Source organism: Halichoerus grypus, chromosome 7 (assembly GCF_964656455.1).
Source record: "Halichoerus grypus chromosome 7, mHalGry1.hap1.1, whole genome shotgun sequence".
Lineage (NCBI taxonomy): Eukaryota > Metazoa > Chordata > Mammalia > Carnivora > Phocidae > Halichoerus > Halichoerus grypus.
Window position 1 is genome coordinate 108,107,475 of NC_135718.1, and position 27,505 is coordinate 108,134,979.

General features: G+C 35.6%; 1 protein-coding gene across 3 annotated transcripts in view; it reads left to right on the plus strand.

Annotated features, from left to right (window-relative positions):
- Window positions 1–27,505, plus strand: part of RALGPS2 (Ral GEF with PH domain and SH3 binding motif 2) — a 157,570-nt gene that overhangs the window by 115,902 nt on the left and 14,163 nt on the right. For 2 of the 3 annotated variants that reach the window (XR_013449853.1, XM_036120919.2), the window contains exons 9-17: window positions 5,690–5,827; window positions 7,006–7,096; window positions 11,400–11,467; window positions 13,056–13,191; window positions 14,158–14,309; window positions 18,059–18,113; window positions 20,336–20,413; window positions 21,996–22,101; window positions 24,775–24,867. Coding sequence is in view for 2 of the 3 variants with exons in the window: in XM_036120919.2 (XP_035976812.1) it covers window positions 5,690–5,827; window positions 7,006–7,096; window positions 11,400–11,467; window positions 13,056–13,191; window positions 14,158–14,309; window positions 18,059–18,113; window positions 20,336–20,413; window positions 21,996–22,101; window positions 24,775–24,867 (917 nt within the window). In the remaining variant the exon portion in view is untranslated. The remainder of the gene's footprint in view (window positions 1–5,689; window positions 5,828–7,005; window positions 7,097–11,399; window positions 11,468–13,055; window positions 13,192–14,157; window positions 14,310–18,058; window positions 18,114–20,335; window positions 20,414–21,995; window positions 22,102–24,774; window positions 24,868–27,505) is intronic. The other variant, XM_036120922.2, reaches the window with a different exon arrangement.

Genomic DNA, 27,505 nt, shown 5'->3' on the forward strand with positions numbered 1-27,505 from the left:
GCGGGACTCGATCCCAGGGCCCTGGGACCATGACCCAGGCCGAAGGCAGCCGCTTAACCAACTGAGCCCCCCAGGCGTCCCAGTGTAGAAGAATTTTTAAACATTTTACTAAGTTGCCATTTCAGAAGGTTTTAAACAGATGAAACTTGATGTTGTGATATATCTTACTCTGTAATGTCTAAGATAAAACTGTTCATATATATAATTACTAAAAATAAATGGAAATCTATATATAAAATTCAGAAATGTAATACTTTAAAAAATTCTGATGTTATATAATGTCACTTCCTCCTATTCTAAAAACACGACCCCTCTTGTCTGAATAAGGTTATTCTTAGTAGTTGATGTTTTGAGATTTAAAAGCAAACATAACCCTGGCCTGAAAAAAGAGAGTTCTGACTCCCCACTGGCTATGTGGATTTAGAAAAGTCTAGAGAGAGAATTAGTAACTGTTCAGTACTAACTGTGCTATTATATTTCATTAAACCCAGAAATGTTGATTAAGTAACTCAATAGCTAATGAAACAAAAATTGGGGCATCTTAACTGATTTGATACTTCACTACTAAGTAGTAGAACTAGGGTTTGAATCTAATTCCAAAGCATTGTGCCACTGTCTCTCCTTGGGTTCTGTAATTACTGATTGCTGCTTCTAGGTGAAATGTGGGGAGCTTCTCATTCACGTTGTGCTTTCCCCTCCTTGTTGCCTTAGCTTGAGCTGTTTTTTCTTTCTGATAGATTCTACCATTGTCCCTTTGTCGATCGACATTCTTTATTTAAAGTCAGCCCAGTTTCAACCTCTTTCACAGAATCATTTTTTTAAATTCTGTGATATATGTAAGTATACCAGGGGTTGCAAACTCAAGGGCTACAACGACAAATGCTCACAAGAATGAGGGAGGTAATGTAAGTAAGTGAAATAAACCTGAAGTAAGATAACAAAGGAAAATGAGAGTTAGGACAAACTGGCATCCTTAAGGTTAATACAGTGGGATCTGCACCCTTCTCAGCTGTACTTCATTGTTGCCAGATCTCCCCATTTTTTAGGAAGAGAAAGTCACTTAGATATTTCCTATGATATTTCCTGGTTTTAAAAACATTGGGACAGGGGCGCCTGGGTGGCTCAGTCGGTTAAGCGGCTGCCTTCGGCTCAGGTCATGATCCCAGGGTCCTGGGATCGAGCCCCACATAGGGCTCCCTGCTCAGCAGGAAGCCTGCTTCTCCCTTTGCCTGCTTTTACCCCTGCTTATGCTTCTTCTCTGTCTCTCTCGTTCTCTCTCTGTGTCAAATGAATAAATAAAATCTTAAAAAAAAAAAACATTGGGACAGATGGAATGCCAGCTTTTGGCCTCTGGTATATGTTATGTAATACATTACTTGATCATTTAGTATTACTTGATCCTCTTGTATTCACTCTTGTATTCACTTGTATTCACTAATAGCTTAATCTGGGGGGAAAATACAAGATAGTAGGTTTCTCCTAAGCTTTTTTACTTGAGTGGTTTTGAACTTTCTAATTTTAACAATTAGTAATATCACTAACCAAGGTAAGAAGTTGGGATGTAAGGTGTTTTGAGACTGATAATGATCAGTTTGGCATGTTAAATTGAAAATTAAAGTTAAGATTTCAGTTCTAAAGAGAGACTTGGAAAGTCATCGGCAATTAGGTGATGGTTGAGGCTACAGAAATAAGATAATCCAGAAAAAGTACATGCAGAGTGAGATTAATGGTAGAATCATGGAGAACACCAACTTCTAGGGAACATGAGGAAAAAGGAGAATGGAGGGGGTGTGGGAAGGTAGGAAGGTTCAAGCCAATAGAGCTAGTAAAGCCCCAAGGAACAAAGGGAATGATAAAAAATACTGCTGAGACACTAATAAGCAGCAGGAGGAGACCAAGAGAGATGTTCAAAGATTTAATAATGGGACGCCTGGGTGGCTCAGTCATTAAGACATTGGGACGGGGTGCCTGGGTGGCTCAGTCGGTTAAGCACCTGCCTTTGGCTCAGGTCATGATCCCAGGGTACTGGGATAGAGCCCCACATCAGGCTCCCTGCTTAGTGGAGAGTTTGCTTTTCCCTCTCTCTCTGCCACTCTCCCTGCTCATTCTCTCTCTCTGTTGAATAAATAAATAAAATCTTTAAAAAATAAATAAGATTTAATAATGAACAGGTCCCTCATACCTTTGCTAGAATAAGTTTCAGCAGCAAGATGCAGATTTCAGACTATATATTTTTTTTAAAGATTTTATTCATCTATTTGAGAGAGAGAGTGCACAAGCAGGGGGAGGGGCAGAGGCAGAGGGATAATTTATCGCCTGATGTGGGACTCGATCTCAGGACCCTGGGATCATGAACTGAGCTGAAGGCAGGCGCTCAACCGACTGAGGCACTCAGGCGCCCCAAATTTCAGACTATATAGTGAGTTGAAAAGTGGATAAAATTTAACTGCCAAGTGAATGGGTTTCTGCAATATATTAAGAACTTAGAAATCAATAAGAAAGAGACAACTCAGAGGAAAAAATGGATAAAAGACATTTCATAGAAATATAAATGCATAACCTCATTACCAGTCAAGGAAATGAAACTTAAAACACAATATTATTTTATACCTCAAGATTGGCAAAAGTCAAGAAGACTGATAATATCAAGTGTAGCACAAGTGTGGATCAGGAGAAACTTATATGCTATCAGTGGCAGTGTGAGTTGATAAAGCTTTAAAAAACAATGTAAAGTTGAACATTAATATACCATATAAATGCCATATATATATATATATCTCCTAGGGAAATTCTTTTATATGTATCCCAGGAGATAATTTGTAAGAATGTCAATAGCAACATGGAGGGAGGGAAGAAGTAACTTAAAAGTCTGTCAAATGAGTAAGTAAATTGTGATACAGTTACATGTTAAGTTATTCTCAATATAAGGAATTACAGCTGATTTAACAATACAAATAACTCCTGGAAACAAAATGGTGAGACACAGCAATCACAGAAGGCCATATTTTTAAAAATTTAACAAACACCTATAAATTACTTATTGTGTACCTATGTTTACTGATGTTATCATTGAATTTAATCACACATGTATAAAATGTGATTTTTTTAAAGCTCAAAAATAAGCAAAAGTAAATATATTGTACATATGTCTTGGAAAAAAAAAGGAATAATCTTAAGTTTTGGAATAATGGTTAGTTACCTCTGGATGGGAGGCAGGGAGATGATACAGGGGACAAACAGTACTAGTGATGTACTTCTTAACTTACCTGGTCATTCACCAGTATTTATTATATTGTTTGATAACAGCCAATATTACATGGGTTAGAGTATACTTTTTTAAATGGTAAAATCATGATTCTTACACAAATACAAAATGAATACATGTCACGGTTTTATTTAAATCATTAAATTTATAAGGGAGTCAGGAAGATACTGCAACCATTTCAGGAGAGAATTCAAAGTACCACACATACCAGATAGGCACTAAAGAATGCTAAAATGAATTCACACAGAGTTGCAACACTGGTCACCTTCCATAGAGCATTATTAGATTTTACTGGACATAAGGCATTGGCATTTTTATGGACAGGAATTTGTATTATTACTAGTTTTCAAAAACTTACTGAGTTGTCAAATAGCTCAAAAAGTCCAGAAGACAGGACACCTGGTAATTTTTTTTTGCCTATTTCAGTCTATCGTAATTTTTCCTGACACATGTAAACTTTTATATGTGTCATATCTCATTAAAAAGAGATGAAGGATAAAATAAGTTAAGTGGACTCGTCTTGTTTCTCTTTCAAGGTGTTTGGGTTTTTTAATTTAATTTTATTTTATTATGTTAGTCACCATACAATATCAAGGTGTTTGTTATAGAGAGAGGGGCAGGGGTCCTCTCTGGAGGAGGGATTCAGATTTGAACAGAGGGTTACCTTGATTTTGTTTTCTTCAGAAGAGGTGTAAATGTTTGCATTGGCTCCAGGAGGGGAGCCCCTGGCGGGTGAGTGACAGTGGGGGTAACAGCAGGGGCTCTAAAGGAGGCTGTTGGGATTACATTCAAAGTCACAGTGTGTATTTGGAGAGGAGAAAGGGATTCTTCCTACTCTGAGATTGAAGGAAAAGCAGCTAAGCTAAAGGTTCATTTGAAGTCATTAAAAAAAAGAAGTTGAGAGTCTTTAAAGAAAAGGAAGTATTTATGATAGATGGTTTAGAGAATACCGTTAAGATTTCCTGAATGGAAAAGGAATGAATAAGATGAGTAAAAGGATTTTTAGGTTGTTTTAAGCACCTATTGTCAAAATACTGCACAGATTTTCATTTTCTTAGAGTGCAAAATAGAGCAACTACCTTAAATGAGTTTATAGTCATGAACAGATAAGATATAAATACGAGGGGCGCCTGGGTGGCTCAGTCGTTAAGCGTCTGCCTTCGGCTCAGGTCATGATTCCAGGTCCTGGGATCAAGCCCCGCATCGGGCTCCCTGCTCGGCGGGAAGCCTGCTTCTCCCTCTCCCACTCCCCCTGCTTGTGTTCCCTCTCTCGCTGTGTCTCTCTGTCAAATAAATAAATAAAATCTTTAAAAAAAAAAAAAAAAAGATATAAATACGAGAGTTTAAACATTATAAAGTCATAAAAATTACCAAGTGAATGGTATTATAGATACTGTATGAATTTATAACAGCATGTAGTAGAGAAACGAGGGCACAGGTGTATACTCTGAGCTCCAGCTCTATTACTAACAGTTCACATAGCATTATCCTTTAATATCTGTGGACCTCAGATTCTTCACCTATAAAAAGAGGGGGTTAGACTAGACAGTTTCTAAATTCCTCTCTTGGAATCTATGAGAAAACTAAAGAACAGTTGACACTGACCTGGATATAAAATATAATTGAGATGGACAGATGAGTCTCAGAAACAGTCAAGATGAAAGAAATGGCATGAGAAAAAAAAACATAGGGCTTTTGCGGAAGGCAGTGTATGTGGTACATCAGTTGTGTTTTGTTTTTTTTTGAGAGTTCATGAATGTGGGGTAATGAGGTAAAAAGTAAGAAAGTATATTTTTCTCTTTAACTGTAGTTAGTTGTCTTATACACTTCACATGTGTGGCCTTGCATATCTAGAACTGGTAGTACCAAGTTATTTTGGAGGTTATGTTATTTTTGTTGGTACAGAGAAATGGGGCAGTGGGGTCGAGGCGGGGGGAATAGTTAACTTCAATTTGTAGTCACATACACGGTTTCAGAAATTTACCTGTCAATCTTCAAAACAAGACAGTATACAAACACTTCATATCTAATGCCATGTGAACTGTCCTAAAGCTAATCAGAGGTGCCTGGTTGGATCAGTCGGTAGAGCACGTGACTCTTGATCTCGGGGTTGTGAGTTCGAGCCCCCACGTTGGGTGTAGAGATCATAAATAAATAAACTTTAAAATATAAATAAATAAAAACAAAATGGAATCATAAGAGAACATTTACAAAAACATTATTTACATGTCTGAGCCCAGATCCATGGAATTCTAGGCCTCAGTGATTATGATTTAACAAGGCTGTGGTGTATTATATAACAATAAATCCTAAATACAGCATATATTAAAATACAGCTATAAATTAGCTTTTTTTCTTCTTCATTTTATCATACTCTTTCAAACTACAAGTAAGAAAACACTCATTTATCTCATTTTGTTTCAGGTATCTATTTGTCAGATTTAACATACATTGATTCAGCATACCCATCAACTGGCAGCATTCTAGAAAATGAGCAAAGATCAAATTTGATGAATAACATCCTTCGAATAATTTCTGATTTACAGCAGTCCTGTGACTATGGTACGTTTCTGGGGAGTAATCCTACACCATTACACTGTGATTCTCTTTATTCATTTACCTGAATTGATAGCCATTTTTCACACAGCAGGGAACATCATCCTAATATAAAGGAAAATATGATTGTTTAATATTTAGCCTCCTGTTTGAGATCTTGCTTTTAAGGAATTAAAGTATGTCATATTTAAAATTTTAAGTTTTATCTTTTGCTCTTTTTGTAGCCACTTTGCTAACATAATTTATAAAATTATTTTCTGTTATCTTCCATCTCACTTGATATCCCTGATCGGTTATGTAAATAGTTCTTATATTATTCAGTTAGGGAAGGAGCTAAGACCTGTGATCCTTGTAACAACTGACTAGCTTTCTTCGGTTCATTATTGAATAAATAAACAATTTTTTGTTCAAGGGGTATTTTATGGAAACACATATATAGAAAGTGCTTACACAAGCCCAGATGATGAGCAAAGGGGTTGCATTTTTTTTTTAATGTTTTATAATGTTTGAATGCTTTCAGTTTGAAAGGGAATAAAGATACCCTTATTGGTATATACTTTTAAACAGTGAGTTTACATTATCCAATTTATTTAAAATAGATTTGTCTTGGGGCGCCTGGGTGGCTCAGTCGTTAAGCGTCTGCCTTCGGCTCAGGTTACGATACCAGGGTGCTGGGATCGAGCCCCACATAGGGCTCCCTGCTCTGCGGGAAGCCTGCTTCTCCCTCTCCCTCTGCCCCTGCTTGTGTTCCCTCTCTCGCTGTCTCTCTCTCTGGGTCAAATAAATAAATAAAATATTTTTTAAAAATAGATTTGTCTTAAAGCTATTTTATGTGCGTGTGTACTTTTAAGAAAACCTTAAAAACTTCCTAAAAGTGGGGGGGGGGGGTGGGCAGAGACGAAGTTTATCAGATATGTGGGATTTTGTAAATGGAGCTGTTTGATTTTTTTTTTTTTTTAAATAATCTGAAGAGAAACCAGAGTATGTTTGGTGGTGGTGTTTTTTTTTTTTAATCTATACAAACAACATGCAACTGTAATTTTTTAAATTACCATCAGTTTTACGTTAAATAAAATCTACCTCAATAGTGTCCTTCTAGAGTTAATTTAAATTTTGGTGCCATGCTTTAAAATTCTGGTTAAAGATATACTGTGTCAGATAATTATTTATCACATTTTGCCTAGATATCCCCATGTTGCCTCATGTCCAAAAATATCTGAACTCTGTTCAGTATATAGAAGAACTACAGAAGTTTGTGGAAGATGATAATTACAAGTAGGTTGGATCTTCAAAAGTGGTTTGTTTAACTGTCCTGTCTTCTACCCTTTTGTCCCCATGTGTTTAAACATTTGAATTTTACATCGTATCATGCAAATGCCTAATCCAGGTATATGTTTACAGTGGTTAAAGTATTTGTATTTCTTTTTATTTTTTTATGTATTTCTTTTTAATCACTTGATATGATTGAGACAATATACAAATACCTCATCTGTTCTTTTGTTTAAAAATATTTCACTTTTCTCAAGTTGTTGAGAGCTGATGTTAGATCTAGTATAAATGTCTTCCTTTCTTTATATTCAAACATTGAATCTTTATGGAAATTTATAATTGAAAAATTAATGAAACTGTCTACAAATAGGAAATTACTCCTTTTGTAATGGTAATTTTGACACATCTTTGAATTTGTTTTTAATTGGTTTTGTGGATTGAGAGAATATTGAACCTTCTTACCTCTAGGGTAGAGACATGTCCAGCACCACACTTACCCTTTTCTCTATTATAGCAAGTCCTTTATTAAAGATTTTAAAAATCACTTTAAATTAAAAAAAAAATTTAAATCACTTTTAAAATACAGCTGCCCATTTCCTTCTCCTTAACATCCACAATTCTGCCCAAGGTGGGAAGGACTTTTAAGTTTTTACCCTTTTTATTTTCAGTGGTATACTGTACATCTTAACTGCAGGGGTGTTTTTTGTTTTTTGTTTTTGTTTTGTTTCTGGTTTTTTTGTTTGTTTTTTTCAAAAGATGGGAGGATAAAGCTCTTATTTCTCTTGAGGCTTCTGATGCTTCTTGTGACTTCATTTGTTAATTTCCAATAAAAAAATTTTTGCTTAGCTTTATTATGCCAGTTATTCCCAAGCTTTCAAATTTAACTTTGTGTCTTTCACGAATATTTTTTTCTAATAAAAGGAACATACACATACTTAACGTTAAGAACTTTTCAAAGTGAGGGGCGCCTGGGTGGCTCAGTTGGTTGAGCATCTGCCTTTGGCTCTGGTCATGATCCCAGGGTCCTGGGATCGAGTTCCACATCGGGCTCCCTGCTAAACGGGAAGCCTGCTTCTTTCTCTCCCTCTGCCTCTCCCCCTGCTTGTGTTCTCTCTCTCTCTGTCAAATAAATAAATAAAATCTTAAAAAAATAAAGCTTTAAAAAAAACTTAAAGTGAGAGACTAGGTTATTTTTCATTATTAATACAGTATATAAAATTTTTCTTGTATGCTAGTGATCATCAACTTTCTTGTTCCATTTAAGTTTCAACAGTTTTTGAAGAATAAAGTAAGTACGAGTAAAAGGCTAGAAATTCTGGAAAATAACTAGAAATAACTTTTCTTCAAAGATTGAAGCTCTAGATAATATATATTAAATGTATCTAAAATTTTATTAATGTTTAAAAACACCTTTATTGGGGCACCTAGGTGGCTCATTAGGCATCTGCCTTCAGCTTAGGTCATGATCCCAGGGTCCTGGGATTGGGTCCCACATCGGGCTCCCTGCTCAGGGGGGAGTCTGCTTCTCCCTCTACCTCTGCTCCCCCTGCTTGTGTGCACTCTCTCTCTCTTTCTAATAGATAAATAAAAATCTTTTTAAAAATAAAAAAAAACACCTTTATTTCCATCTTTTTCCCCATACCATAATATTGCCACTTTATATTTCTATATCAGTTTTTATTTTATAAAAGGTTGTTACATAGTAGTTCATTTGAAAATGTATGAGCTTTTTAAGGCTGCAGTTTTTTCATAAATCTGTTGTTGCCCTAGGTTATGAGCTTCTTGAGTTTGATGGTCTGTATCTTATATTTACCACTATTTCTTACATCTAAGCTCTAATCACTGACATAGCACAAAACTCTCATGTTTTGTCCAGTGAGATACAGAAGATTATCTTAAAACTTAAAATATGATTGAGTAGTTAAAAATTTCTATATCTGGCTCAAACTTGTTGGATTTAAAAGAAATTAAACTATTCAATAGAAGTGAAGCCTAAGAAATTGTTGCACAGTTATAGAGGATGGTAAATTTTTATTGACTGTGGTGAAAGTAAAAGTGTTTATTTGAGCTAATTTTTACTTTGCTAAAAGGATATAGTAGCCAATTAAACCATTAAGTCGTTTTAACTGTCTGTAAACCGATGTAAGATACCTTCATTTTTGCAGGAAAGCTGATGCTGTTGTACTGATTTTTGTTTTCATGAGTAGCTAGAACCAGAATAGCCTTCCCATTATATTCATTTTAACAAATACTTACTAAGCTTTTGCCATAGGTGAGTTATTGTGCTAGGTGCCAGGATTACAAAAACAAAATCTTGTTCTTGCCCTTAAGAAGCTCAGTCTCATACAAAACACAGCCACAAAACAGATGATGACAAAGCAGTTCAAACATTACTGTGATATATGAGATATGCCCAGGATGCTGTAGGAACGTAGATCTGGGGGGAGACCTAACTCAGCTTTAAGTGGGAAAAATGAGGAAAAAAGAAACATGAATGGCTTCAGGAGACAGTGTCACCTGAGCTTATTAATCTTAACAGGTGAGTCAAGGAGATATCTCCGCATAGAGGGTGAGGAAAAGTGTTCCAGGGGATGGAATGATCAAAGGATTAGGGTGGGAAGCAGTGTTTTTGCTTGGGGGAACATAAGTCATTTGGTGGTGTTGGGACATCAGATGGGAGACTGAAGAAGACAGTTTTTAAAAATGCAGTTGTGTTGCATGAACCTATTAATTCAGTGTGCTGAGAATCATCATTTTAAGATAAAAGCTATTAAAATGATTAGAAAAAATGGTTTTTATGATGAGAGAGATTTAAATAAAAATGACACTGTTTATCCCAAGGTCTCTGTTTTTTTGGCAGCTTCATCTATATAGGCAACCAGTATAGAAACTACAAATGAATGCGTGTTTTTTAATCAGGATGAAAATCTTTCACAGGTCCTTCATTTTAATACTGAACATAATCTTTTTCTCATTGAACCAGCATCACTGTTACTGAATGGTCTTTTGATGATGACATAGGCAACCGACCTCTGACTTCACTGCTGTGCTTTAAGATGCTTCTGCTTTTTATACCACTGACAGCAGTGTGATTCACCCAGAGCTTCCTTTCTGTTCCTTTCTATTGCAGTTCTGCATTAGGAAATTGTAGTTATTTTGTTTACTTCTGTGTCTTCCACATACTAAACTGTAAGCCTCAGAAGGGCAGGGATACCATGTCTGCCTTAGTCTCTGTTCTATTCCAATGCAAAGAATACAGTACAAAGAGCACAGTGCCCAACACAACACAGGTATTCAGTAACTCTTTATCAAATGAATGAATTCAGTATGGTCTGTAGCCCAAAGTACTAAAGTAAACTGCTCTGTGGAAAGAAAAAGAGCAGAGTTCTAGTTCATCATATATCCGTTCAGTACTGCATTTTACACTGCCAAATAATTGGAATATAATCGTATATAATCCCCTATGAGGTTATCAAGGAAATACGTTGAGAACCTATAATAGATTTATCATGATGAGTATCACTTGTATTGTGCAATTTCATTAAAAAACTCCAGTTGGTAGAATGCTTTCTTAAAAAGTACTAATATTTAGACAAATACTTAGTAATAATAGGCTTTGTGGACTATACCAAAGTATTTTCTACAACTGCTTTACTATCATATTTCCTGAAATAGTTTCCACTGATAGGAGTCATAATCTCTCTTTGCTGTGGAACTCAAAAGTGGATATATTATCCTAAATGGAACTTAAGTACCAGTTAATAAACTTAGGCTTAGGACAGGGATTTACCAGGAATTTTGCAAACAACTTTTTTATTATTCAGGATCTTTTAAGAAGTTGAATTTGTTGTTTTGGGGGATGTTTTGGAAATTTTCAGTGCTACAGAAGCCATTTATCCATCCAGTAAAGATTCTAGAACTAATTTGTGTAATACATTTAGTAATGTATGTGAAAATTCCTGAATTTGTCAGGTATCAATATAACCTCAAGTTAAATCACTTTTTAGTCCTCCATCAAATATCTTTAAATGTGTTGAACCATTTGACAACATTAGGGTAGTTTAGGGAGATTTTTCTGTTTTTAAATATAACTTTTTAACGTTTTTTCCCTCCCTGATATTTCCTAGAATAACTGTAAGATATGCTTTGTATGAAAGAGATGAGATTTACTATTATTAAAGATTGTTCTTGAAAAAATATATATAACATTATTTTATTAAAATGCTTAATTTTTTCCTGAGGAAATACATAATTTTAATATTGTCAAATATTAATCATTTTATATGTTTTGTTTCTTTTTAAAATTCAGGCTCTCGTTAAAGATAGAACCAGGGACAAGCACACCACGCTCTGCTGCTTCGAGAGAAGATTTAGTAGGTTAGTGCATAGTTTTTTCTGACTACTGAATAATAAATCAGACAACCTAAAAAGAAAGAATATGCTCCAAAGTAAATAAATACTTAGCACATTTTATAATGCATGTAAAAATTTATTTTTGGTATTAAAATATATCACTTCTTTGGGTTTTTTCATTTGTTTTTTAATTAAGAAGTTGTTACTTGGAGTATGCAGTAATGTACAAACTAATTAAGGAAAATAGATACAACAAACGAAGAATAGATAAATGTTTATGAATATCTGTTCTTTTTTTTATTAAGAATACACTGTCCTGGGGCACCTGGGTGGCTCAGTCAGTTAAATGTCTGCCTTCGGTTCAGGTCATGTTCCCAGGGTCTTGGGATAGAGTCCCACATTGGGCTCCCTGCTTAGTGGTGCGTTGCTTCTCCTTCTACCCCCCCCCACCCCCACCCCTGCTTGTGATCTCTCTCTCTCTCTCAAATAAATAAAATCTTTAAAAAAAAAAAAAAAAAGAATACACTGTCCTGGTCAATGAAGATTGATTACATTAAAATTTCTGTGGTCTGAGTGGAAAATTTTACTGATTTGAATATAGAAATCAGTTTTAGTAACATTTTAGAAATTTCACTCTAATACTGGGCCAAGTACTGAAAATAATAAAAAATAGTCACAGTCCCATAATTTACCTGTTACATTATAATGGGGGTAATATATGCATACCACACATAATTAAAAACATAAAATTGGAGAGAATTGTTCATTATTTAAGAAATTATTAATAAGTACCTTTTTTAAAATTTCAAAATCAGACTTTGGCACTAAGCTTCATAATATCACATACCCTGTAAGTATTTGGAGGCCCATCCAATAAGACGTGGAGGAAGCAAGGGAACAAGCCATGATGATATCTAGGGGAAGAGTATTATAAGCAGTGGAAAACATGGCAGTCTGAATCTCTTAAATTTGCTTTTGTTTTCATTGTTAAAGTGCTATTTTGCAAATCTGTGTACTTTTCAAGTTCTGGTTTTTTAACTCCCATAAGTCTGAACAGTGTCAATATAGATTGAAATTTCAATTTGAATGCTTGACCTGCCCTACATGCTCTTTCTCCAAGAAGAAGCTGAAACTAAGAGAGAGAAGCAATGTGTAAAATTAAATGAGCACTGGGATGCCTGGGTGGCTCAGTTGGTTAAGCATCTACCTTCAGCTCAGGTCATGATCCCAGGGTCCTGGGATCGAGCCCCATGTTGGGCTCCCTGCTCAATGGGGAGTCTGCTTCTCCCTCTCCCTCTGCCACTCCCCCTGCTTGTGCACACACTCGTTCTCTCAAATGAATAAATAAAATCTTTTTTAAAAAATTTAAAAAAAAATTAAATGAGCACTGAACTGGGACTCCTCTGAGCGATTAGTCCAGGCTTTATCTGCGAAGTGATATCCTGAGCCCATCTCTTCTATTTTAATGTTCGGTCAGTTAAATAGAATTAACAATATTATTATCTTAAAATTTAAACCATGTTTTCTATTTTTTATCAAGGGATTAAAAAGAAAACAATCTTTTGAAACAATATGAAAATTTCTCTCTCTCTTTTTTGCATTTAACTGCTAGGTCCTGAAGTAGGAGCATCTCCACAAAGTGGAAGAAAAAGCGTGGCAGCTGAAGGAGCCCTGCTACCACAGACACCGCCGTCCCCTCGGAACTTGATTCCACATGGACACAGGAAGTGCCATAGCTTGGGCTATAAGTCAGCATTTTTCATTTTATCTTTCAGATTTTTAAGTTGTTTCCAGTTGGATTTATTTTCTATATATTTTATTGGTTAAACGTAGTTTTCTTTGTATAACAGTAGTTTTTTTCCTGATTCAGTAAAATATTTTGTTTGCCTGGAAGCATTTAGTTTTTCCTTTACCTTAATTTGGAAATAAGCTTCTCCCACTGCTTACCTTTGGGGGAGATAAATGAACTATATTACAGAGTATCATCATAAAGTCAGGAAAGCAATATCCCATTTTCCTTTTAAATTACAACTTTTACAGCAAAACAGTCATTGCTTGTCTTAATCAAAATAAGTCACCATAAATAAAGGTCTATAAAAATTACTCCTTTTAGGGCGCCTGGGTGGCTCAGTCATTAAGCATCTGCCTTCAGCTCAGGTCATGATCCCAGGGTGCTGGGATTGAGTCCCTTGTCAGGCTCCCTGCTCATCCGGGAGTCTCCTTCTCCCTCTCCGTCTGCCTGCCGCTCTGCCTACTTGTGCTCGCTCTCTCTGTCAAATAAAATCTTTTGGGGAAAAAAAAAATTACTCCTTTTATTCCTAAATATAATGAAAAGGAAGCTGATTTTTTTGTTTAACATCATTACCTTTGCAAGATCGTTTACTCAAAATGGGGCCCATAGTTCACCTTTGCCATGATTTTTAAAATAGCTATTTTCCAAAAGTAAATGTGAAACAGTTTTTTAATGGACCTGAGACTCAAGATGAAATTAAAATATTATCTCTGGCCTGGTCTGGTTTCCTAAAATACTTTCCCTAAACTGTTAATTTGAGGCTTTTATGGTAAAATCTGTGTGTTTTATTAGTATGAGAATTCAGAAGTCAGTTTAGGATAGCAGGTAAATGTTCTGTATCTTGCATCTTTAAGAGTATCTTTTATATCTTGAATTAAAAACAATAGTAAAAGATATGAAAAATATTTCTCTTTGTTTCCAGTTTCATTCATAAAATGAACACAGCCGAGTTTAAGAGTGCAACGTTCCCAAATGCAGGGCCAAGGCATCTATTAGATGACAGCGTCATGGAGCCCCATGCACCATCTCGAGGCCAAGCTGAAAGTTCTACTCTTTCTAGTGGAATATCAATAGGTGAGAAATACTTCTCTGAGAGGATTCAATTTATGAAAATGAGATTTAAAACTCAGCTGGAAAAAAGTCATTAACCCTAATATACATAGAGAAAATTTGGTAAAAGCAAAGTAGCAATCAGATATAGGATCATCTTACTAGTACCTACTAAAGTTAATAAATCATGATGTTTTAAAAGCTGCTTAATGTTTTTGACTCCAAAAGGGGAGGCATTTGAGGAATGATGGGAAAAGAAGGTGGACTGTTTGAATTGGTTACATCATGCAGTTTGGTTGTAGGAATGAGAAAAGGGGTAGAGTGGGTATACTCCCAGTTTCTGGATGATGGTACTATTGCCATGATAGAAAAGACCAGAAGAGCAAGCATTTGTAGGTGGTGAGGTATTTGTGAAGGATGACTGGGTTTGAGGAGTTAGGAATTCTGTTTTGGACATGTTTGGTCCACATGGAGTTGTCCGATAGGTAACTAAATACATGACACTTGAGCTCAGTGGGGTCAGGTTAGGTCCGTAGATACTAAGCATAGGAGTTTGCATATGTAGCATAGTATTTCAAGCCATGGGACTGGTTGAGGTCACCAAGGAAGAGAATGTAAAGAAATAAGACATGCTAACATTTAGAGCTCTGTTTAATTATTTTTATTTATTTATTTTTTTAAGATTGATTTATTTTAGAGAGAGAGAACATGAGCAGGAGGGGCAGAGGGAGGAGAGAGAATCTCAAGCAAACTCCGTGCTGAGCGCAGAGCCTGACACAGGGCTCGATCTCATGACCATGAGATCACAACCTGACCTGAAACCAAGAGTTGGATGCTTAACCTACTGCACCACCTAGGTGCCCCTGGTATTTTTTTTTAAAGAAGATGAGCCATCAAAGGAAATATGAAGGAGGGATCAGTGAAATAGCAATAAAAATCAGGGTGTGGTCTCACAAAAGCCCAGTAGAGGAAGTATCTCCAGGAAGAGGGAAGTATTTAATGTATCACTATCAAATGCAAGAAAAAGAAAAGAAGAGAATGGGAATTGACCAGTGCATTTGGCAAGATAGAAGTCATTGTGACCTTGATAAGAATTGCTTCGTAGAATAGTGGAGTCAGAGCCCTGATTGGAGTAGATTGGAGAATGAGAGGCCAGGGAATAGAGATGAAGGGGACCAGAAAATTGCAACCATACTGGAAAGGGATGTGAGGTTGTGAGGAAATGTTATTACTTCCTAAACTTCTTTATTTTCTGAATATTTTAAATGAGCATTATTTCTTTTGATTATTAGAAAAACCTTCTTATTTTTAAAAAGGAATAAAGGAAGAAAATATCTTCCTCTCTGGTTAAGTGCCAGGTTGCTCAGGGGCTAAGCCTGTTATTATTAATAGGATCATCTCAATATTGATGCATAGTCAATAGAAAGAAATTCAAGGAGTTCATTTTCTTAAACAAATTGACTTCCTTAACCCTTGAGAGTTCCAAACCCTGTAAACAAAATTGATTTAGAGCTTTCCAGCACCATTCAGCAGTTTTTTAATTCCAAAGTGCAAATGATTATATGATGACAAAATTCACAAAATAGAAGACAAGTTGGCCCCTCAAATACCTCTTCATTAATGCTATAAGCTGTCATTATGCAAATATCACCCTCAACTTGAAAACAATACGCAGAGTAATTTTGCAAAAGAGAAAAAGAACTTTCTTCCCATTAAATTAGTAAATTTGTTACACTATGGAATCTGGCATGCCACTTAAACCAAAAAATAATAATTTTTTAAATTACAGCTCTCAATTAAATATATATAATATTTGATTTTTCCCCATCATGAATTTTATAATGATAATTCTTTATTTGTGGCTTTTACTTTCCACTGATGTTCTTTTGGATATCACAAGATAGTTATTTATCTCGTTATTTCATTCAGTTACAGTTAGTGTCTCAATATGGAGGCCTTTCTTTTAGAACAGGAAAAACTATTTTAGGGACACCTGGCTGACTTAGTTGGTAGAGTATGCAACTCTTGATCTTGGGGTTGCGAGTTCAAGCCCCACATTGGGTGTAGAGATAACTTACGAATAAAAAATCTTTTTAAAAAAAGGAAGAGACTAATTTTTGCCTTTGTATTTATTTTTTATTTTAAGGCTGTTAAGTGGGTAATGTTAAATCCTTGTTTATAAATTAAAACATTAGACATAGACATTACCTTGCATGGTTTATTGTTTTAAAGCTATATATTCTGGAAGGAAAGTATATTTATAACCATAAGTGGTAGATGTTACACACACACACACACACACACACACACACACACACACACAGTTTATAATCACAAAAGGGTTTTTTCCTTAGCTGTAACTTTAATATACACTATCAGTCTATACCATGGAGATTTTGAGAAGGTACTACAGAGAAATTAACCGGTGCTTGGGATGGTGGCCTCTAACATTTTCTAATGTGGTACAAACTCTTATTAGATAAGTCTTGCCTAGCTAAGAGAAGCATACCCACTCTGAGTTTCATGCTTGTAGAAAAACTTTTATTTTCTACAAATAAGTCATACTAATTATGATTGATTTTCAGTCTTTACCACATAATGCTACAAATCAAAAGAGAATCTATAAGACCCTACCACTACCAACAGAATAGTTCCCGTTTCTCATCTGAACCACACAACAAAGAAAATTTTTTCTGTTACTGTTACTCAGTTTTTCCAAGGATAGTATATATATAACTAGTACCACTCTAAATACATAAACAAGGTTTAATCCATCACATACAATGCGTACCTTTTAGCATTGGAGTTTGTGTCTCTTATGGAACACTGATATGAAAGGTCTGATAGACAATTCAACTTGATATATAAGGGACAGATTAATCATCAGTTTTGTTGAGAGCCAGAATTATCTTTAAACTTTTAAATCAGTGTAAGCTGTTTTGGACTTTCCAAATTTATTCCCCTCAGTTTTTTCTTTAGCTAATGTAAAACTTTTTATTTTAACTGCTATTCTGGCTATAAAGAGAAAGTTTTTAGATTGTTACAGCACCATTTTTTTTTTTTTTAATTTAGGGATTCCATCCTGTTCTATGTTGCCTCTGAAGGCAAAAATTAAATTTCATTAAGCTTTTTATCCTTAGGGTAGTAAAAGGTTTTAAAAGGAATACAAAAGGGAAAGTATAGCATGAACCTCTAAGAATTTCACAATTATATTGGTCTTAAATTTTGACAAAATTTTGAAATTTTGAAAAATTTTGTGCTTATGGTACATTCTCTGATGGTAGAAAATTGTTTATTAACATAATGAATCTGAGCTATAAGTAGCTCTACAAAAATGTCTTATGCTATTTTGTTATTTTAGATAGTCTTGTCAACCAGATTCCAACATTACTGCGAATGAGCCTAGCAGCATTAATACTAGAATGAAGAATTAATATGTGGATGTTCACCCACAGATAACATGACTGTCATTTTATAAGTACAATTAAAGAATTTACTTTTATTTTATTTTATTTTTTTTTTAAAGATTTTATTTATTTATTTGAGAGAGAGAGAGCACATGAGAGGGGGAGGGCCAGAGGGAGAAGCAGACTCCCCGCTGAGCAGGGAGCCCGATGTGGGACTCGATCCTGGGACTCCAGGATCATGACCTGAGCCGAAGGCAGTCGCTTAACCAACTGAGCCACCCAGGCGCCCTAAAGAATTTACTTTTAAAATATGAAATTTAAACTGTAATTCTGATGTTTTAAAAATAGAATAACTTTTGATTTTAGGTAGCAGTGATGGTTCTGAACTAAGTGAAGAGACCTCATGGCCTGCTTTTGAAAGGTAAGAAGAATCGTTCATTTGAACTGCTTCAAGTTTAGTTTGTCTTCCTTAAAAGATAGGATCATATGCATTTTAACAGGTAATATTTGTTACATGTCTCTAAGGCACTATTTATAAGCTTCCAACTGGTGGCAGAAATTAGCAGTTGATATTTAAGTCTTAGCTAATAAATACATGTTTATTTGGTGACTTGACACATATTTGAATTTTAATACCTTTAAAATTATAAATTTAAAATCATAATAACCAGTCATAGTCAACTGAAATACTGTAAGTCATGCTCCCTTCTCCTTTCTTTATTACTTTAAGTTTTAAAAGTTGTCATCTGCCTACAGCAGGTATCATGCTATATTGATCTTCGAATGTAAGATCTTCTTAAAAATGTAGCCAAACAGTACAAATAATTTATTTACTTAAATATCCATTAGGACTTTTATATTGTCTTCGACCATTTCAGTTCTTCCATTTTCATATTTACAGGATGCTTGACTCTTGCCAAAATAATTGCTCCCTTTTGTATATAAACTGAGCAACCTAAATTTCTAAGCAGCAGAGTGTCATTTAGATTGAATTTTGAGTGCCATATTAAAATTGATGGAAATGAAAATAGTTACCTAACTCTGTATCAATCACTTTTTTAGTAGAAAACAGTTTTATTAACTATCTGTAAATGATATTGGAATTGGTTAATTTCATGCTGTTTAATTGGAATATTCTTGTTCTTAATGAAACTTCATGAAGATTTCTCTCTGTTATGTGATTAAGATTTTATTTGTAAACCGAGCATTTCAAAGTACTCTTGAGCCTTTCTACTCTAGTTATCAGAGTTCCCAAGTCTTATTCTTTGTTTTTGGGGGGCCTTAACAACTTGTTTTTGCATACCATTTCTCTTCCAACTTTTATATTCACTCTCTTTATTAGGGTTTGCCTGAAATGAGAAAAACACAAGTTGCCTCTGGCATGCTGTCCGTACAAGTGATTTCAGATCTTTCCTTCCAGGAAGAGCATCATATGTTGATTATAGAGTGTATTGTAATCTTTAGATAAAAAACATGGATGAAAAAAATCGTTTCTCAGTTTGCATGCGTTATAAAGTGAATAACCAGAATGGTGTTGTGTTCAGTAATCTGTCCTCATCCCAGCAGGTTACGTTTGAAGACAGTATTTAATGGTGTTACCTTCACATCTCAAAACGATAGATTTCTTTTACGACAAATGTTTTGCTTTGCAGACATTTGCAGCTAAAAAAAATCTGTACTTGTGCCAAGTTTAAATCTGTGGCTCTGGGAACATTTTGAGAGCAAATTAATGCTTCCCAGCAAGATTCAGACATGGAATAATAAAAAGTAAATAAAGAACTAGGATTTTTAAAGTACTGCTTGTAGATAGTGAATTTGAAAATAGTTCTCTGAATGTTAAACATATCACCCTCTGTCCTTATTTTCTACAGAGACATCAAATATGTTGCTGCTTAAGTTGCTAAAATAATGCTTTTTTGCTTTAAATAACATTTATCAACAGTGCTACCTTTGGCTTTTCCCAGGCAAAGAAGTGTTGGTGTTTCTTTGTGTGTGTGTTTATTTCCTTTGTTAAGTATTACGTGCCATTTTGGATAAATAGTATCTCAGACCATTTTTATCGTTCATTGGCTTTATCATTTATTTCAGTTGTTGTGGAAATAAAATAATGCTTTTGTTACTCAGCTTCTCTCTTTTACTGGTTTTCTTGGATTTAACGAAAAGGATAGAGAGGAAGATATAGGTGTTTAGGCCACATTAATTTTAAGTTTACAGCCCACATTGCTTTTAGGTGTCTTCATAGGGACATATAATAAAAATGAGTTATTTATATAAATCCAGATATCATTTTTAAACTGGAATCCAAGAACTGGAATAGAAACAAAAGGATTTTTGAAGTATTATCCAGGTTTTGATAGTACTGGTTATAAATAACTAATTATTTTAGCAGATTTGTGAGAGCAAATGTATCTAAAATGTATGGTATATCCTAACACCTGTATTTCTAGAGTCAGTAGTAGAAGAAAACATCTTTTTTTAAATCTGTGCTGCATGCTTAAAAGAAAGAGGAGCAACCACATACTGTCCTTTTGTAGGATTTAGAAAGCTGTATTACAGGAAGAAATTATTACATTGTTCTAGGTATTGATGATTGTGTGAATAAAAGCATATGTAATATATACAATTTATAATGGAATCCAACAGGAACAGATTATACCATTCTCTCGGCCCGGTGACACGAGTGGCACGAAATGGCCATCGAAGCCACGTGAAGGCCAGCAGGTACAATCCCCCTGCATTCAGGGGTCACAGAACTCCCCTCTGGTGTTGGTGATTGGCTAAATGGGTGTGATCTCACAGTATCTCTGTTCTTTCTCAACTAATTGGTTTAAAAACTAAAAAAATGCCCACAAAAGCTTTCTTGCCAAGATTTAATCTAGAGATAAATTTGAACTTCTCTTTCTGATCCACTGAGCTAATTGCAGAATAATTCCAACTTGGTGGCCTTAGAACTGCACAGGCCTCTGTAATGCTGCTGGTTCTTGGATAAGCATTATTCAAAGGCTGCTGTCACAGCATTTACTTTGCTAGTAAGGCTCCATTCAATTTATCTTCATTAAGAATTTTTCATATAAACTGCAGGACCTGAATGTAGACAAGTCTCAGTAAATAATGTTTGTGCTTTTAAACTCATTTTTGTTCAGTGGTTTATTAGTTAAACCAGGTTTCTTTCTGCACCATACTAGCTGCGGAAGGAAATGAGAATGTTAGATTGATGTGGGGCTGGAGGTTACTGGTAATGGGTAATCAGCCACTTCATAATACAACACATACAGTAGCCAATTTCTGAAGTAAACTTTTTGTCAATTTGGTGTCTAATCTCTTTGTGTATACCCTGAATATAAATAGCAATAGCATGAAATTTCTAGTGGTCTCTAGGTTTTTAAGTCACTTTGAAGACACCTAAATAATCATAAAGGGATAAACTGGCAAACTTCAGTTTTCTTCCCTGTTGTAGGAATTCTGCAGATCATGTCAGATCCCCAAAGAATGGCAGATAATTTTATTAGTGTGTATGTTTTAATTGACTCATAGAAGTTATTGTTGTTTTAAATATAGGACCTTAAGTCAGTTGGGGAAAGATATTTAAATGTTTGGTTATCTTGTGGTGGTTTTCTTAAGATACATGAAAAGGAAATCTTGAGTTTGGGAGTTCTTCCTTCCTTGGAGAGCTGTTAGGTTATAATCAAACACTTATGCATTGATAGCATATTTTTAAATGTTATTAAAATTTATTGCAGTACACTAGTTTTTTAAATATGTTGTTATTGCCTATATTACTTCCCTCACCTATTTTAGAATTAAATTAAGCATGGGTTTTCTTTTTCTTTTGTTCCTTTTTTTGAGCTTCTGCTCTTTTTATTTTGAGTTTTGTATGCTTAAATACTTTTTAACAAAAAGAATCCTCACCTTTCCTACCAGGACTTAAAGTATCTTAAGGGGAAAAAAGTTTACAGCAGTGATGCAAATGTGGCATGTTAAAAAGAAGGAAAAGTCTTAAATCCTTAATTTAATCTTCACTAAAGTGAATTACTCTATTCTTTCTAAATTATACTTGTTCAAGTATGTAATAAAGTGTGTGTTTTTTAACCATCTGTTGACTTTAATAACTTCCTGATTAAACTTCTATGACAGCTTATAAATTTCAGCTGAGTAAGCCTTTATAATTGTCAGTGTCTTCTAATGCTAAATACATGAACAAAGTTTTAAAACTAAGAGTAATTACATTTCATTTAAGTACCTGCTTTGTAACTGCTATACATGAAAGGTCTTACATGTTCTTTTCTTCATTCCATTATTATAGTTCTGCAGAATCAGAAGATTTGGCAGTACATTTATATCCAGGAGCTGTTACTATTCAAGGTGTTCTCAGGAGAAAAACTTTGTTAAAAGAAGGCAAAAAGCCTACAGTAAGATATTATTGTATTATATTTTAACACACCTCTAAAAATAAGCAAACATATAGGACCCTAAAAAATATGAAAACAATGAAATAAAACCAGATGTATGGTACACTTGAAATAATTGAAAATGCACATTTGCCTCACCGTATTTCTTAATTTAGACTTCAGTTAGATCGTACATTGAGGGTGTGTCCATCAAGGTGCTCCTGTACTCCTCTCTGTCCCCTAATGTAGTTCTTACACAAAACCATTTCTCGGAGAACCTTGAAAGTATATGCCATTATGAAATATTCTAGTAATAAGTTTAGGAAAAATGAAGAATTGAGAGTAATAACCCTAAAAAGTGGAATGCAACCAATTTTGTTTTGTCAGTCCTAAGTTGTTTATTTAAATCTCTGTAATGAAGTTTTGTTTTCCTTGGTGAAATAAAACCCAGATATTCAATGTCCTCCAAACCATTGTTACATTTTTTTAAGTGGTAGAAGTTTAGTAGCACAAAGCCTTTTGTATGTAACATAGAAGTTTCTTGTTCCCCAGCAAGCAGTTTGACTGCTAAAGAAAGAAGACTTTGTTTTTTTCTTTTCTCAAATAATAGTATAATTTATCTAGTTTGGAATAAAAACTTCAGTGTGTATCCAAACTTAACACTTTTGAAGATATGAGAGCTTCTTAAAATGTAAAAATGGTTTACAGCTGAGCAGTCTGATTTTGCCGCTTACGTTCCAGTAAGCCACAGTTGAGAAGCCACACGAGGCCAGCTCGTAAAAACTAGGAGTCGCGTGTCAGTTGAGGCATTATGACACTCTTGTGTGCCAGATGCTGAAAACAGAGCAGCAAACAAGGTGAGGCACAGTGCCTGCCTTGTGCAAATGACATTCCCACGAGACAAATAGAAAGTAAGCCCTTGAAATAAGGTAATGGCATGGCAGGTGAGAGGATGAGGAGAGGTGTCAGCATGGCGAGGCATCTGAGCTGCCGTCCGAACGAGGCAGGTGAGCTAGCCGTGTGAGGATCTGAGTTCAGGCAGCGAGAAGGCCTGTGGAGCTGAGGTGCAGCCGGTGGAGGAGGTGAAGTCAGAGAGAACGGGTAGGGTTGCTTGGTGATGTATTAGGTGCGGTTGTTGAGAGTGCGTGACGTGAAGGTGGTACCTGGGTTGGGGGCTGAGCTGGATGAATGTTGGGAATGTTTACTGAAATAGGGAAAGTTTTTTCAAGAAAGGGCCGGTAAGTCTTAGCTAATTTCACTTTAATGTGCGTTTTAGGCATAGAAGTGGAGATGTCAGTTTAGCTCTAAAAAGTACAGGTCAGAAGTTCAGCAGAGAGGTGGTGGCCAGAGATGGAGATGTGGGTGTCGTTTGTATACAGATGGTATTTGAAGTATGGGACCAGGTGAGACATTATCTGTGAAGAAAGTATAGCTGGGGAAGAAAAGAGGGCCGAGGATAGAACTATGTAGCACATCAAGGTCTGCTATGAGAAGCATAGAGGAAAATGAAGGAACTGTTACCAGAGAAGCGCAGCGGTTAAAGTATTTCAAGAAGGAAGGAGTGGCCAGCCGTGTCGGATATTGCTAAGAGGTTGACTGTGGTAAGAAGAGAGGCTTTGGGATATGTCAGTGATCAGTGACCTTTACATCAGCAGCCTAACTGAAAGTAAGTTGAGAAAATGGGCAAGAGAGAAGTAGAGTCAAGGATTAGAGACACCTTGCAAGAAGTTATGCTGTGAACAGGAGCAGAAAAATTGGATGCTCTCTGATGGGGCAGAGGACGGGGCGGTGGAGGGATTTTCAAAGATGAGAGTGCTGTGAAGCCTCATTTATGTAATGATGGGAGAGGGAGAAAAATCAAGACAGTGGAGAGAGGAGTAAATGACAAAAGCAGATTTCTTGAGGGAGTGAGAGATAGTAGGAATCTAGAGCAAAAAGGAGGGTAGTTTCTCCTTTGATAAAAGCAGCATTAACTCTTCTCTTGCAGCAGGAAGAAAGGCCAAGTAGGTGGGTCTACAGATAGTTAGATGGAATTGGTCTGGGAAGATGAGGAAGTCCTCACCAGATTTCACCTGTTTCTCTCTGGGGAGTGTGCAGTGCTATCATAAGGGGATGGAGTACTAGGGTTTTTGAAAAGGAATGAAATGGTTGTCTCCAGAGAGAAAGAGGATAATGACTTCATGGGGTAAAAATGAAGTGCTATTGATTTCTAAATGAGATTGTTGGTTCTAATTTTATCAGTTGGCACAAATGTGTGATTTCTCCAGCAATATTTGGTTATTATAATGTGCCAAGTAATCAGATGGTTAGATTTAAATAGGGCTAGGGTTCTATCAGGAGAGAGGGACAGTGAGATTGAAGGATTTGGAAGGGAATGGCCATAGTGCTGGACCATGTGGTATTGGCTAAATATGAAGAAGGGAGAGGAAGGATACAGGATGGGGAGGCAGCGGCAAGGCTAGATAATGTTAAAAAGGGGTATGGGTTTTGATAAAACCAATAGTTATCTGAATGAAAGTAGTAGTAGAGCATATTCAGTGGAAGTGACAGGAATGTGGGAGATAAAGATTTCAGCAGTGATTCAACTCTAAGATTAGACTAAGGTGGCTGGAGTGGAGCTAAAGGTCATCGGCACTAAGAAAGTAAAGAAACTGAGAAGCCGGTGGTAGTATGTTCCTGTGTTTGTCTTTCCAGGTGGCATCGTGGACAAAGTATTGGGCAGCTCTGTGTGGGACACAGCTTTTTTACTATGCTGCCAAATCTCTAAAAGCTACAGAAAGAAAGCATGTAAGTATTCCTCCTCTGAACTGCTAGCAGAGTTTCAGTGCCTCTTCATGGTTGTAAAGAAAGTAGTCCTGATGGAATGCAGCAATTTGGATCATTTCCATATTCTATTCCAGAAGTTCTTAACATCTATTCCTTGTGTGAGTGTTGTGGTAGAATTATTTTTATTTAGTAAGACCATTCCAGGGAAGGTCTTGGAATAACTTCCATATTTAGAGTTTCTTTTTTTGAATGCTATTTTTCCATCAAAGCTCAAAAATGCTTATTCCCACTCTATTTTGGCATCAAAACCTTCCCAAGCCTGGGTTTCTTGTTCAGAAAGTAGTTGGAAATTACTGCTTTGGAGTCTCAGTTCATAATCTGTAAAATGTGAAAAATTGGGACCATCATCTAAAGTTCTTTGCCACCTCAATCTCAGGAGTGGTTTTTCTCAACAGTGAAGAGGAATAATAGTTACTATGCTTACTCTAGTCCACTTTCTTGTGTTGCATATTACTTAGAAGAAGCCTCTCAATGCACTTTTCTCCAAATGTAGAATCTTCTATAAATCTCTTTTGCATGCTGTTTTGTTTTTATATGCTAGTGATACAGTCTTTGAAAGAAGAAATTTTCCATGTTGCATTAATAAAATCCCCTTGAGAAGAATTTTATTTCTAAGTCATGTATTTTGCCGTGAAATTAAGTGGTTTACCATACCAAGGAAAGGTAATCCACTAAAAAAATTGAGTCCTTTTACTATGTATAAATTATCCAGTGACATTGCATAATTCAGAGAAGCTCTTCTTTATTCTTAAGAAGAGTATGTTGTTGGTTTAAATGAATGTTATAAGTGCCATAAAATAGTATCAACCTTCGTTCCTTGCCGTACCTACACCTGTCATTGTCCTGAATTTCACATTAATTATTGCCTTGCTCTTCTCTAATTTAGTTTACCATATATGTTTCCTTAAACAACACATTGCTTCATTTTTTTTTTCTTTTTTAAAGATTTTATTTATTTATTTGACAGAGAGAAACATAGTGAGAGCAGGAACACAAGCAGGGGGAGTAGGAGAGGGAGAAGCAGGCTTCCCGCGGAGCAGGGAGCCCGATATGGGACTCGATCCCAGGACCCTGGGATCATGACCTGAGCCGAAGGCAGACGCTTAACGACTGAGCCACCCAGGCGCCCAACACATTGCTTCATTTTTGAACCGTACCTGAATGGAATCATATAAATTCTCAAATTCTGGCTTTTTTTTTTTTTTTAAGGGCGGGGGAGGGGCAGAGGAAGAGGGAGAATCAGGGCCCGACCTGGGGCTCAATCCCACGACCCTGAAATCATGATCTGAGCTGAAATGAAGAGTCAGACACTTAACCAGCTGAGCCCTCAGGCGCCCCTGAAGTTCTGGCTTTTTTGCCCACTATTATTTTACAATTGTTTAGATAAAGTCCTCACATTGAGGTAAAGGACTGTTTTTTGTATTCTGGTCAAAGTGACTAATACTCACACACCCAACAGAGTTATACAGACTAGTTCCACCCAAACATTTTGCAGAGTAATTGCCTCTGATTAATACTGCTATCCTCAAAGGGAGGAAAAAAGATTGCTATAGCTGAATTAAATCCTTTGTCTTCAGATACAGTTAACTTTTCACATAGCCACTTTGAGATGCTTGGCTCAATTTCACTTAGTTGACGATTATAAAGAAGTAGATTCAAAATTAAATGTTTTTTATTTTTTCCTAAACTTTAGTTAGAAAGAAGCCAGATGAAACTAGAGCATACTGGGTTGTAAGGAAATCAAATTGAGTGCCAAGGTAATGAACTATATTCCTAATCTTCTTAAATTAAAACTGTTCGGGTTAAAGAAGGAATTACAAGAACAACATAGAGGGTAGAGAGGCAGGCTTGTGTTAATATTATAGAATCAGTTTTGAGATGTGGCACAGAACTAAAAGCAGTGAAGGGAAAACTTTTTTAAATCATTTTCAAACAAAATTATATTATTAGAAGAAAATAATGGCTATATATAAGCAACAGATAAAGGATTAAAATGTGTTCTCTAAACAGAGCACCACCTATGTAGTGTTCTTGCCAAAAGTTTAACCTGACTCTCTAATCATGAAGAAACAATCAAATCCAGATTGTGGGACGTTCTACAAGACAACTGGCTTGGATTCTTAAGACCAAAATTTGGTAGATGGGGCGGGGTGGGGGGTGGGGGTGGACAGGAGGACTGTTATAGATTAAAAGAGACTGAAGAATCTGAGAGGTAAATGCAATATGTGTACTTCAGTTGAATCCTGGAGGTAATTTCTTTTTTTTTTTTTTTTAACTACAAAGGTCATAATTGGGACAATTGAAAAAAATTTAATACGGGTTTTATAAAAAATGTGTCTGTTAAATTTCTTAGATACTTATATTGTGGTTATATAGAAATATATTCTTAGGCTATACATGCTGAAATATTTAGGACTCAGTTTTATGATGTCTGCAGTTCAAAAAGATCAAGCAAATGCATAAAATGTAGATTCGTGGGTAACCACTGTGGCATTCTTTCAACTTTGTAGTTTCAACCTTTCAAAATTGAAAGCTGGAGGGAAAAAAAATTACTAATGAAAATATACCTGTTCATATAGGTCTATAAATGCAGAAGGAA